We start from the raw sequence: 15,000 nt of genomic DNA on the forward strand, positions 1-15,000 counted from the left end.
TTCAGGCTGCTCGGTTTCATGGTTTTGGTATTGTGGAGGATACACACACACACACACACACACACACACACACACACACACACACACACACACACACACACACACACACACACACACACACCCATTACCTGATAGATAGAAGTTTATTACTCACACAATGGCTATCGGCCAAGTTTGTGAGTATTGCGATTATCCCATCTCTGTCTGTCTGTCAGCAAAATAACTGGACAACGAAGGCAGCGGTTTACCAACTTTAGAAGAGAGCTTCTCATTGTGAATGTTTCACACTACAACTTTGAGCTGACAATGATAAATATGAAAATATACCTGGTACATGTGTTGGGACTTGTACCTTCTTCTTGTAAACTTTGTTTCGTGCTTCGCCTGCAGTTAATTTAAATGTATTCTTGCTTGCTGCGTAATGAACATTGTGAACTGAGATATGAAAGGCTTAACCTTGAGTGAGACAAGGCAGCATTGTGAAACAGAATCTGGTGGGAAACCTGTGAACTTGTTTTTCAGTTTTGATGCATATTGCCAGCTGGATTGCCAGCTGGGTCTGGGATGAAAGAAGGAATTTGCTGCGTTGTTATTGTTAAAAGATAAAATCCTATATATATATATATATATATATATATATATATATATATATATATATATATATATATATATATATATATATATATATATATATATGAGAGATTCAATTAATAGTCAGAGCAACCTGGAGCATCTTCAATAACATCATTGGAGTTCCTGGTGTTTGCTTTACGTGTACACGTTTGATATACAATAAACAGTTTTCTCTCAAGTGCATCGACGTCTTCATGCCTTAACTGCAAGGGTGATCGACGGCTCGACACATGACTATATTTACTCACACCCCAGGGATCGGCATATTGGAAAATTCCATATGTGTGTACAATGAACCTATGTGCCAAACTTGGTGATGCTAGCTGCTCATATTGTTGAGTTATTTTGCTGACAAACACAACGCATTGATCAGAATACTCAAGCATCAGGCAGAAACAGGAAGCACACCAAAATAATATGGAGGCACAAGGAGCTGAAGAGACGTCAGTGGAGAGGGAGAGGTGACTTTCACAGGTCAGGCAATCTCTAATCAGATCAACAGTTAAATGTTACAAAGAAGCAGAAAGAGCTGTCACTACCCAGGGTTATAAAGTCAAAGTCAGAAAACAGAATAAATGAGATGGTTCAAGAGCAAAAATTGATAGTTTTATTAAGGTACCAACAAAGCTACAAAAATATGAATATACACCCTTACTTAAATGTTCTTCATCCTCGAGGGGAGGTAAGGGACAAAATCTATTTTGCAAACATGACCTGCCCATGGGTACCCTGAGCACATCGGAAAAATACAAGGGAAATTAGCAAGCAGTTTTGATCTTGAAGTCAGGCCATTCATCGTAAAATCAAACATTAATACCCAAATCAACAAATCTCTTCCATCTCTTCGAAACCTCGTTTCCCTTTTTCCCCACTTTTGCCTGACCCATTTTCTCTCTACTATAATCGTTTCTTCTCTTCCATTTCTCATTTTTATATCAGCAATTTTATGACCCCAGCCCCTCCTCATTTCCTTCCTGCTTATAACTACAAACAAGACTGTTCCTCACATAGCCCTTGACTGTACAGTTTTTATTAACATGTCATTAGTTGAAGCATCCTTACCTGCAATGCCGAGGGAGGCTTTGGAGGTAAAACAGGGGGAACGAAAAAGAACAGTAGTTGGTAGATTGCATACTTCCACCAGGCTGAACAGTTTACGTTTTGTATCCCACTGATAGGCCGGATCTATATCTGGAGCTTGACCAAAATCTAATCGGCTTGTTCTTGTCACCTACCCAACTCATCCAGTTTTGTAATTATAATAATCCGTCCATAACTTGCTGTATGTTGTTATATGATAATTTCGTTTTTGGTCCTATCTCTCAATGGTGAATAATCATCTAAAAATAAAATAAAAGAAGAAGAATCACCGAATCCAGATCTTACCAAGATCGAATCAATTTGTCCTTGTCACACACCCAACCTGTCCACCAAGTTCTGTCCGAATCCGTCCACAACTTTTTGAGATAACCTGCTTTCGATATTTTTTGGCCCAATCACTCAATGGTGATGACTCACTTAATAAAATCCTAGTATCCAGATCCAGATCTTCACCAAAATCAAATCATTTATTGTCACACATCCAACCTGTCCACCAAGTTTCATCTGAATCCATCCACGACTTTCTGAGATTTACTGCTCACAAACAAGCTGACAGACAGACAAACAGGGTGAAAACATAACCTCCGTCCACCTTCAGTGGTTGAGGTAAGAAGTAAACCAGACTAGAAAAACCGTTTAAGACAAGGATCACTACTTAGGCATCAAATTCAAGCTAACAAACTTCTGAACACCGGGCTCCAAATTGCAACAGGTGGTCTTGCATCCTTCTTCTCTTTGATCAAGGCCCAGTTTTATCAAGCCTCTTGCAATCGCACCAATTAAGTAAAGAGGATATCGTACTAAAATTACTTTCATTAATACAATTTTCAGATTCTTGCAATTTTGGAAACCATTTATCGAGACCATGTCTTACACTTGTTGTGGCCATTGTGCTATTTATAATGGGTAAGATCAATTTGGACTTTGTTTTGTAATCACAGAAGCGAATTGACAACAAATCGCTTTTTGCGGCTAAAAAACAAGAACCGAAAAAAAAAATGCTTTTTGTGCCTCGTCTTTTGCAACACATCGTCTTGTTTACTGTTTTGTGATTGGTTGAAATTTTAGATATTTTTGACTTTAGCCCTTTACTTAGTAAATGCAATGTATTAGTTTGTGATCATCTGCCAAGGAATGGTAATCATAATTGCTTTGTATATATATATATATATATAGATTTATATATATAGATATATATATATATAATATATATATAGATTTATATATATAGATATATATATATATAATATATATATATATATATATAATGGTCATAAATCTGAATTCCACTTTTTCCAGCTGTCCAAGTCTCACAACAACTTCAAGGCTTAAACTGTCACGAGAATTGAGAAGCGTATTTTCCAATGATTACTTACATACGTTTTGGCATGTTTCAGGAACGGGAAAGCAACTCGGGCCATTGTACGGAAGATGTTGGTTCAGTTGCAGCTACCTGGTGGCATTCACCTCTGTCCATCGAGGACAAGCTGAAAGAGCTCAAGCTGTTGATCAAGGCCGAAGAGGATGCTGAACGCTTGTGTGAACTTCGCCTCAGCCAAATGCTCAACATGTAGGCAATACTGCTCATTAGTGTTCTGCAGCACCTTACCAACTTCCCATGTTAATGGTGAGCATGTTCTTTCAATGACAGGAAATCCTTGCAACATACCGTGGCCTGCACATAGTGGTAAAAATACTTTGCATCTTCTATTTTCAAACCACATTTTTATACCACAGCTACCTTTGTGTCCACTTTTTTGAAATTTGTTTGTTGTTTAAAATATAAAAACGCAGTGAATTGTACAAAGTGAAAGTGCCCCTTGCTCTGTATCAACATTATTTCAATTAAAACATTTTTTGCTTTCATCAAACTCTCAGTTATTCGGCCGAGTCTGAGCAAAGTGAGGCCGAGGCCGTTTATTCATGATACGTGAAACACCCTCCAACCCATGCCTGCAGAAAATACTTTTTAGAATGATGGCCACATTTTCCATGCAATCTTCATGTAACTTTGTTTAAAAATTTTACCATGGGTAGGCGCTCCGATATTGAAAGTTTTGTGTCAATCGCTCAAGCAGTTGCAGAGAAAACTCAATTTAAAGGTAATAAAGGTGAAAACGTGAGTACCTCAGCCAACGTTCCACATCATGGTCAACGATGGTTGTTGACACCTATTACTGGTACACTTATTTATTTTGAAGCTTGTTACGACATTTCATATGATGAAGAATTTTATGGCTTGAATAAGTAAGCTTTTCAGTAAATCCTGAAAAGTGCCTCACGTCCTACGAACGAAGCATCATACAGAACTCATACACTTGGATCTTCAGACCAAGTAACGACATTAGACCAGTGTTTTTTGATTGTTTGAATGCAAATACTCAAAACATCCAATTACATATGCAGTATTTGCATTTCCAGCCACTTTGATTGTAGGTGCTATGCCATTTTACAGCAGTACCTTATTTGAACTCTTCTGTCGATAACATTCTGTTTGTGCATGTTGAGTGATTGCCACATTACGTTTCTGTAATTGTTGCCAAAGGCAAAGATTCTCTGGTACCTGTCCTGACTCCATCAGGTTGAGAAAGATATCGGTTAACATCATGCTCGTCTGCTCTGCCACCAACCTCCCTCAATACTCTTGGCTGTCTATTATCTTACCCTTGATCTTTATATTCTTATCTCCTCCACTCGGAACTCCTCCAACAGCCCTTCCTCACCTCTATATACGCTGTCTGCAATGCATTGTGTAAATGTTGAAGCTAAATGACTATCTGATAAGCTTGTCATCTCACTTTCATCACTAAGCTATCTCCCTGTGCTGTTCCTCAATGGACCCACACTTGTCCAAACTTATTCTTTACCCCTTATGTACTTAATCAATAATGCCTTGCTGGTATGTTTAATATTGTTGGCCATATCCTTGTCACATGCACTTTTGCCTTACCAAGTTATTTTCCAACCGAGCCTGTTTACTCTGATATCGATACTATAATGGAGCTAAGTGTTTGTTATCTCCTAGACGAAGCATCAATAGTCCACTTAGCTCAGCTTTGTTGTACTTAGTATACAGAACTCTGGATCGCTATACTTTTTGGCTTGCTATCACGAGTGAATGAACTAAAGTTAGGGGGATTAAAAAGTGAAGCCGAGGCCGCCGAGTATTAGCTATGCAGCCCGAGGTACATCACTGAACATGACTGGTCCAGTGCTATTGTGTGCCGACCACAGAACAAACAGTAACAGCAGGTTTACTGTATATGTATGTGTGTGTGTGTGTGTATATATATATATATATATATGTGTGTATATACAGTCATCCCCCGTTTATCGCGGGGGTTACGTTCCAAACCCCCCCCACCCCCCCTCCCCCGCGAGAAGTGAAAATCCGCGATGAATGGACGCCTCCCCCAAAAATGCCTAAAAATGCGAAAAAATTTTTTTTTAAAAAAACGTGGTGTCTTGACACGATTGGATTTGATTTCTATATTGCGAATGTTAAACGCTGTGCGGTGTATTAACACGATTGGGTTTGATTTATATCGAGTGATTATTTAACGCTGGGCGGTGTGGAAACACGATTGGGTTTGATTTATATCGAGTGATGATAAAACGTTGGGTGGTGTATAAACACGATTGGGTTTGATTTATATCGAGTGATTATTTAACGCTGGGTGGTGTATAAACACGATTGGGTTTGATTTATATCGAGTGAATATTAAACGCTCGGCGGTGTATAAACACGATTGGGTTTGATTTATATCGAGTGATTATTAAACGTTGGGTGGTGTATAAACACGATTGGGTTTGATTTATATCGAGTGATTATTTAACGCTGGGTGGTGTATAAACATGATTGGGTTTGATTTATATCGAGTGATTATGTAACGCTGGGTGGTGTATAAACACGATTCGGTTTGATTTATATCGAGTTAATATTAAACGCTCGGCGGTGTATAAACACGATTGGGTTTGATTCATATCGAGTGATTATTAAACGCTGGGTGGTGTATAAACACGATTGGGTTTGATTTATATCGAGTGAATATTAAACGCTCGGCGGTGTATAAACATGATTGCGTTTCATAGGCTCCTGATGTTGGCTTGGTCATTCTTGATGGAGCGTGTGGTCGATTCATTCAAACCGTAATGGCGTCCAACTGCGGCAAACCTTTTTCCTTCACGAAGCATATCGAGCACCTTCTCCTGGAGCGTCAGGACCTTCCTCTGGCGCTTCGGTTCCTTGCCAGAAGCCTTAGAAGGTGCAGGGCGTTTGGGCGGCATCGTAGGGCTTGGAGAAAAAAACGTAGTACATATTCGAAGTTCACAAGCGAAACTTTGTCTCGTGCGTTGTGTGACTGGTCGAGCGCCATGCGTTATAATTTATTGCTTAAATAATTTATATCTTATATATTATTACCGCGATATACCGGGGGAATCCGCAGAAAAAATTAGTTCGGTTTCAAGGGAAAACCCGCGATGAACCGGGGGCACGATAGGTAAACCGCGATATAGCGGGGAATATTGTATATGTATGTGTATATATATATATATATATATATATGTATATATATATATATATATATATATATATATATATATATATATATATATATATATATATATATATATATTTTGTTACGGAAATGGCCCTTAGTAGGCTACGAAAGATAGGATTAGCTCAGATCCCCCATTAAATGCATGTTTAGCTAGGTTGTTCGGTAAAATGGACGTTACATGTGTGTCGGGAGTTGTAAGAGGCTGTTTATTGTTTGTGCGTTGGTGGTGGATCGAGAGCTTCCTCTTCTTCCTTCCCCTCTCCGGACGAGAGGCCCCGCCCAGTCGGCTGAGAGGGAGTGGCCAAAAAGAGGAAGTAAAACTAAGGGGAGGAGTTTTGTTGGCTTCGTAAAGGGGAGGAGCTGGTGGGCAGCGAACGAAGACCTCGTGGAGTGGTTCATTTTGGGGGAACAGTCGGTTTTCGAGGCATGCTCGGGTTTCAGGCGAGAAGTAAAGGAAAAAAGTGGTAAGAAACTGAGAGGATGGACGTGATTCTGCCGTGAGAGAAACGGCAGTTGGCTTTGAGAGGCGAGCGTAGAAAAGGAAAGACGGGTGATTCTGCCGAGAGAGAAACTGCAGTCGGCCGAGTCTGGCCGGTGGTGGAACTGAGAGCGCGGAAGCTGCTATCTGCTTCGAGAGGACCTGGCTGCTGTGTGAGTCTGGAGTCGGCTTCGAGCGGAGGTCATCGACAGGTTCGGCCTACGTCTGGCGACGGAGCCTCTGACTGTCCCTGCTCACCTCACGGCTCGACGACGTTATATATATATACATATATATATATATATATATATATATATATATATATATATATATATATATATATACATACATATATATATACATACATATATATATACATACATACATATATGTGTATATATATATATATATATATATATATATATACATATATATATATACGTATATATATATACGTATATATATATATAAATATATATACATACATATATATATATATCTTCTTCTTCCTCTTTCGGCTGCTCCCGTGAGGGGTCGCCACAGCGGATCATCCGTATGATCCGCATCGTGATTTGGCACATATTTTACGCCGGATGCCCTTCCTGACGCAACCCTGGTCGCCTCTTACGACACAGGGATATGGTACACCTATTTTAACCGGGGTATACACCGGCCCAGTATACTGGTACTCATTTCGCCGACCTCGGAAGGATGACAGGCTGAGTCAACCCCCTGGTGTATTAATTCAGTGGCCCAACGGGGCTTGAACTCAGGACCTCTTGGATCCCAAGCCGCTGCCCTAACCACTGTGCCAACACCAGGCATATATATATATATATATATATATATATATATATATATATATATATATATGTATATGTATATATATGTATATATATATATATATATATATATATATATATATATATATATATATATATATATATATATATATATATATATATATATATATATATATAAATAATATTGTTGCAGGGCTGGGCATCGGCCTCGAGCATGACCGCTACATGGAGCTGCAGAGTCGGCTCGACCGATCGCCCGGAATTTAGATCGTACTTCTTCGGAGAAATCCGAAGAGTACGGGTCTCTTATTGCACCGAAGTTCGCCAATAGACAGACCACGTGGGGTAGGGTCAATTGCCAATTTCAATTTACCTCAATACCCACGTAGTCCAAATTACCGGGGAAATTCACCTTCGACGACACCCGTACGGAACGAGCCACTTTGCGGACTCGAACCGTGTGCGTTCCGAGCGGTTTGATCACCGAGATCCATCGGTCCCAAATATCCTGTTACAATGGCAACGGACTGGTTAATTTCCCAACATGCAGCACGCTAAGTCAATGAAGGAATAGACACGAACGCGCTGATACATTTCACAAATGGGGCTGTTTATTTACAATATTAATTGGGGAACGAGGGAAGCACATAAGGGCAGAGTGAAACCGAATATAAATAAATGCACTTACATATATACAAGCAAAAAGCACTTATACAATTCACTACTATCTGACTGGCGCCACGAACACACACACGCACACACCCAAAATGATCAGACCAAATGGTCTTTATTGAGGCCTATCTCGGACCTGTCCGCCTCGTGCAGTCTTCAAGGACCAGGTCCACGGGGCAGGACGAGACCCCCAGCACGATCTGGACGATCCAAACGAACTGATTCGGCAGGGCGAAGGCTGGCGGGAGAAGACCCTCCGTGGCACCGACCACTCCGTGCGCAGACACCCTCATACTGAACCACCTTTCGCGCAGATGTCCACTTCACTGCCAGAACTCTCAGAATCCGTGCGCGCACTTCTTGCCAGAACCAGAACCAGAACAACGGGCACGCACTTCTTGCCAGAACCAGAACAACTAAACGCGCACTTCTTACCAGGACCAGAACAACTAAACGCGCACTTCTTGCTAGGACCAGAACAACTGTGATCGTGCAAACCGTGCCTCAAATTATACCCCCCCCTCTTCAGAGGGGGGGGGCGCCTCCTCGAGATCCTCCTTCTCTCACTGGCTGGTTTTGGCGTGCAAAATCGCTCTTCGTCTCTCTCACTGGCCAAAACGGGCTGCAAGCTCCTTGATTGGCCCGGGGGCATGGTGACGTCACGCGGAGCCCTTTCCTCCTGTCTCGGGATCTGATTGGCCGGGCGATGATCACCGCACCTGTTGCACGCTGATTGGTCGAGGGCCGCCACGCAGTTCCCCCTTGAACTCTGCCCACCATGACGTCGGCCAGAACGAGGTGATGGAAGGTGATGCGGTATATATATATATATATATATATATATATATATATATATATATATATATATATATATATATATATATATATATATATATATATATATATATATATATATATATATATATATATATATATATATATATATATATATATATATATATATATATATATATATATATATATATATATATATATATATATATATATATATATATATATATATATATATATATATATATATATATATATATATATATATATATATATATATATATATATATATATATATATATATATATATATATATATATATATATATATATATATATATATATATATATATATATATATATATATATATATATATATATATATATATATATATATATATATATATATATATATATATATATATATATATATATATATATATATATATATATATATATATATATATATATATATATTTATATATATATATATATATATAGATTTATATATATAGATATATATATATATATATATATATATATATATATATATATATATATATATATATATATATATATATATATATATATATAGATATATATATATATATATATATATATATATATATATATATATATATATATATATATATATATATATATATATATATATATATATATATATATATATATATATATATATATATATATATATATATATATATATATATATATATATATATATATATATATATATATATATATATATATATATATATATATCTAAATATATATATCTAATATATATATCTATATATATCTAATATATCTAATCTATATATCTATATATATCTAATATATATTAGATATATATATATATATATATCTAATAGATATATATATATATATATATATATATATATATATATATATATATATATATATATATATATATATATATATATATATATATATATATATATATATATATATATATATATATATATATATATATATATATATATATATATATATATATATATATATATATATATATATATATATATATATATATATATATATATATATATATATATATATATATATATATATATATATATATATATATATATATATATATATATATATATATATATATATATATATATATATATATATATATATATATATATATATATATATATATATATATATATATATATATATATATATATATATATATATATATATATATATATATATATATATATATATATATATATATATATATATATATATATATATATATATATATATATATATATATATATATATATATATATATATATATATATATATATATATATATATATATATATATATATATATATATATATATATATATATATATATATATATATATATATATATATATATATATATATATATATATATATATATATATATATATATATATATATATATATATATATATATATATATATATATATATATATATATATATATATATATATATATATATATATATATATATATACAGTCAAGGCTCGTTACTATGCCACTCTCGCTATTATACCACTTTTGCTCAGTCCCGACAAAATTCAATACAAAATAAATTTACTATGCCACCCCCTACTCTCGCTACCATGCCACTACTGTGTGACTGATAAAAGGCACGAGTCATGAAAAAGTCTGTATTGCGCAGTGCTTGATTATCACACTCACGTCCAAAGGCGAAGCGACGAACGACAGTCCAGCTGCACACAACATAACTCAATACGTACGCGCATCGTCAGACTGTGTCAAAACACGCGATTCTTCTCCCCGATGCCAGCCACAACAAGCCAATCACAACACGCACAACGAGACACAAAAAAGCGCGAGCACACACACAGACATGCAGGCACACGTACAACAGTGACATCATTTTTTTTTCAAATTCAGCCCATAATGTCAGCTCAGAAACGCAAGCGAACCAACTTTACGGTGAAGGAGAAGAAGGAGATCATCGATGCCGCGAAGAAGGAGCCGAATCAGTCCAAGTTGGCCAGGGAGATTAGCAAGAAATGGGGCGTCGAAGTTAAGAGGACCACCGTGAAGGGCATTCTCAGCAAGAAGGATGTAATCGAGGCTGCAATCAAAGCTAGATTTCCATCGAAGCGCATGAAGTTGACGCAGGCTCACGACCCGAAGCTTGATGAGGGAGTGCTCATGTGGCTGAAGCAATCAAGAGGACAGAATGTGCCTGTCAGCGGCGATCTGATCAAGGAGAAGGCAATGAAACTGGCCGAGCTGATGCACATCCCAGACTTCATGGCGAGCGACGGTTGGTTGGGCAATTTCAAGAAGCGCCACGGCATCACGTTCAAGACAGTGCAGGGCGAAGCTGGAGCGGTGGATTCGCAATCCCTTCTTGAGTGGCAACAACAGGTTCTCCGGCCCTTACTCGGGCAGTTCTCCGCAGACGACGTCTTCAACCTGGACGAGACTGGACTCTTCTGGCAGCTGCTTCCGAACAAGACCATGGCTTTCAGGGGAGAGCGGTGTACTGGAGGAAAGAAAAGCAAGCAAAGGATCACTCTTCTGGTTGGGGCAAACATGAGCGGCAGCGAGAAGTTCCCTCTTCTGGTGATTGGCAATTCCAAGAAACCCCGTGCCTTCAAGAACAAAGAGATCCCGGTCAAGTACAAGGCGAACTCGAAGGCGTGGATGACGGCGGAGCTTTTCGAGGAGATGTTGCGTGCGTGGGACGGACGACTCGGCCAGCAGGGACGCAGAGTGCTGGTCTGTCTCGATAACTTCTCTGGCCACCCTCCCGAGCTCGAGCTGAACAACATCCAACTGGTCTTCTTTCCACCCAACACGACAGCCAATTCGCAACCAATGGATCAGGGAATCAGAGAACCTCAACCGCCACTACAAGAAGCTCCTGCTATGCCGCCGGCTTGAGGCCATAGACGATGGAAAGGAGTTCAAGTTCACGTTGCTCGACGCTCTACACGTCGCCCGGCGTGCTTGGGAGCAGGTCGGCAAGTCGACGATCAGGAACTGTTTCGCGAAGGCCAAGTTCATCGAAGAGGAGATCCAAACTGAGCCACAGGATGCGGAGCTGCCCGACATCTGGAAAGCTCTGCCTGCCGAGGAAAAGATGCACGAGAACGAGGAGATCGAGCTGTCTGACTTTCTCGAAGCCGACGAGCACCTCGCGACTGGCGGGTATTTCACGCTGGAGGAGATTGCGGAGGAGATTCTGTGCAGTGAGGAGCCGGTGGAAAGCGAAGATGACGAGGTAACTGTCGAGGAGGAAATCGTTCCGTTCGAGGAAGCCCAGCGCGCTTGTAGCACCGTCCGGAAGTTCATGCAGCAGAGAAGCGGGAAGCCCGGTGTGATGCAAGCGTGCGATCGGCTAGACAACGAGATGCACGAGATCCGCCGAAAGAAGATGCGCCAGCTGATGATTCTTGAAAGCTTTGTGTGTCGTGAATTTCTCGCCATGCCATATGTTAGTGTGTGAACTCTGTTAGTGTGTGTATGTTCTCCGTTCGCTTAGCTTATACAACAGTCGTGCCTTTTACTTGCTGGAATAAATTTTGTCTAAAGATTAACTACAGATGGGTAACTTGAGAAAATAAGGCCGTTTTTACAAAATCTCGTTACTATGCCACTCTCGCGACTATGCCACTTTTGCTCGGTCCTGACGGGTGGCATAGTAACGAGCTTTGACTATATATATATATATATATATATATATATATATATATATATATATATATATATATATATATATATATATATATATATATATATATATATATATATATATATATATATAAAAGAGTATGGAACATCAATTCAAAAGAAAAATAGGAAAAGCATCCATTCATCTATCACACTTCATTATAAAGACCCCTGTTACATAATAAAAAATGGAACAGTTGGAAATCTAATAATCGATGAACTTGATTGGAAAGTGAATAATTGATTTACTTGCAACAAAAATTTGTGTCCATTTCGTAAGAATCCATCCATCCATTGGGACCACACTCTGTGCAGAGCATTGATGCTGCCGAAGCAGTCTCCTTGGCTGTTAGGTACAATCCTGCACAAGTCACTACTCCAACACAGAATCCCATCAAGCCAGCCCTCATTTTGCCAACCTGAGAAGGATGACAGGCACAGTCAACCCCACCTGGAATTAATTAAACAGCCAAATGGTATTTGAACTCAGGATCTTAGGATCGCAAGCCCATCACTCAAGCCATGAAGCCAACACCAGGTATATACTTGTACCAAGTTTTATTTAAATCACTTCAGCTGTTCTCAAATATCTCATTTTTACCAAACATGACCTTTGACCTTTGAACTCTTGACCCCTAATTCTAATCTGTTTATAGATGTGCCATGACACATACTTGTACCAAGTTTGATGATAAACACTTCAGGCGTTCTCAAGTTATCCCGGGAACGAAAACTTATCACTGACTCTGGCCTTTGACCTTTGACACCACCTTTTAATCAGTTCATTTTCTTCGAATCAGTTAAATAATAAGAATTCCTGTATGAAAAACCCATCTTTCTGGGATTGAGTGAATGTGGCTGTTCCACACACATTGGATGAATAATGTTGCTGTGTATTTTGATTTTAAAAAAATTTGTGTGTGTGTGTGTTCATCCTCTAAGTTATTGTGATGCACGTATGTCATGTATAATCGATGTGAAGAATTTTGTAACACTTATACTGCTTTGTCTAACAGTCTGAGGCAGAATACCTGTGAACATAATTCTCAGAGTTGAGTCAAAAAGCTGAAATTAGTGATTCGAAAATTTGTTGCCAGTTAAGTACTCCACACCGATCATTCAATAAAAGATGCATAGGTGAGTAACGGCTGACAAACTATTTTCAAACTTGTACAAAGATGGATTCATCAGCCAGGGATGATACAGCCAAACAAAATATTGATTGAGAAACTTGAGTTTAAAAGAAGGCCGAATCACAACTTCCATTCATTTTCCATTGGATGATGAAATGGCATAAAAATGATTTCACACCAAAATCGATTGTTTGTGGTTGAGATAGAAGAGCAAAGAGGAAGGAAGTTGTGAATTTAAGCGAGTATAAGCCATGGTGTGTGAACTAAAATTGCCGATTAATGGGGGCTATTACACATTAAATGAGATGAATCACTTCTGTCCACATTATATCAGGTGATAGAAGAACAAGAACAGCCCAGCCGTACCCATCTTTTTCTTTTTTGTATACAATGTCGAGGCTCGTACAAGAGCTAACACACAAAAAGTACGAGGGGAGCAGGAGACAAGAGGTGCGGGAGAGGGAAGGACAAAACAGTGGGGAACAGAGACATGAGGAGATCTGTGGAATGGAGAAGGATGGGACGGGGATACACGGGGTAAACAAGATGGACACGACAAAGACTTTCATGTCCTTACACACGACAGGGACTTTCAGGAATGAAAGCATGTAATTTGAAGGATGTGGGTTTGGAGTGGATTAACAGGGGTAGAAAAGATAGTGGTTTTGGATCGGGGAAGATAAGAGATGGTGGTGAACAGCTGTTTTGAAGGCCTGGAGGGAATAGTGGGATTGAAGAGAGTGTGGGAGTTTATTCCAAAGGTGGGAAAAAAGAGTGAAGGTGAGCAGTGATTATTGATTTTGATAGCTTTTTCAGAAGGGAATTGGTGGTGGACCTTGAGTGCCCTGCGGAAATATGGGAGGGACATATCGCAGACGGGGGGGGGGGGGGGCAAGGCTGAAGAGGAGATGGCAGAAGATAGAAAGATGAGCGACCTGCCTGCGGTGAGAGAGAGACACCCAAAGACTCAGCAGAAGTCTTTTGCTGAAGTTCTGTGGCAGGTGAGAGAGGTACCAACACCAAGCTTGCTGGCATGATGACAATAGAAGTCACCACATTTGAGGACGA

General features: G+C 38.3%; 1 protein-coding gene across 6 annotated transcripts in view; it reads left to right on the top strand.

The window, feature by feature from the left end:
* Window positions 1-3,605, top strand: part of MCM3AP (minichromosome maintenance complex component 3 associated protein) — a 140,971-nt gene extending 137,366 nt beyond the window's left edge. For all 6 annotated transcript variants that reach the window (XM_085869667.1, XM_085869666.1, XM_085869665.1 and 3 more), the window contains one exon: window positions 3,132-3,605. In XM_085869667.1, coding sequence (XP_085725793.1) covers window positions 3,132-3,308 — 177 coding nt within the window. In that variant the 3' untranslated portion in view covers window positions 3,309-3,605. The remainder of the gene's footprint in view (window positions 1-3,131) is intronic.
* Window positions 3,606-15,000: the final 11,395 nt, after the last annotated feature.

The sequence above is a fragment of the Eptatretus burgeri genome, chromosome 2, assembly GCF_056783735.1.
Source record: "Eptatretus burgeri isolate ZD-2024b chromosome 2, Ebu_testis_v1, whole genome shotgun sequence".
In the NCBI taxonomy this organism is placed as follows: domain Eukaryota; kingdom Metazoa; phylum Chordata; class Myxini; order Myxiniformes; family Myxinidae; genus Eptatretus; species Eptatretus burgeri.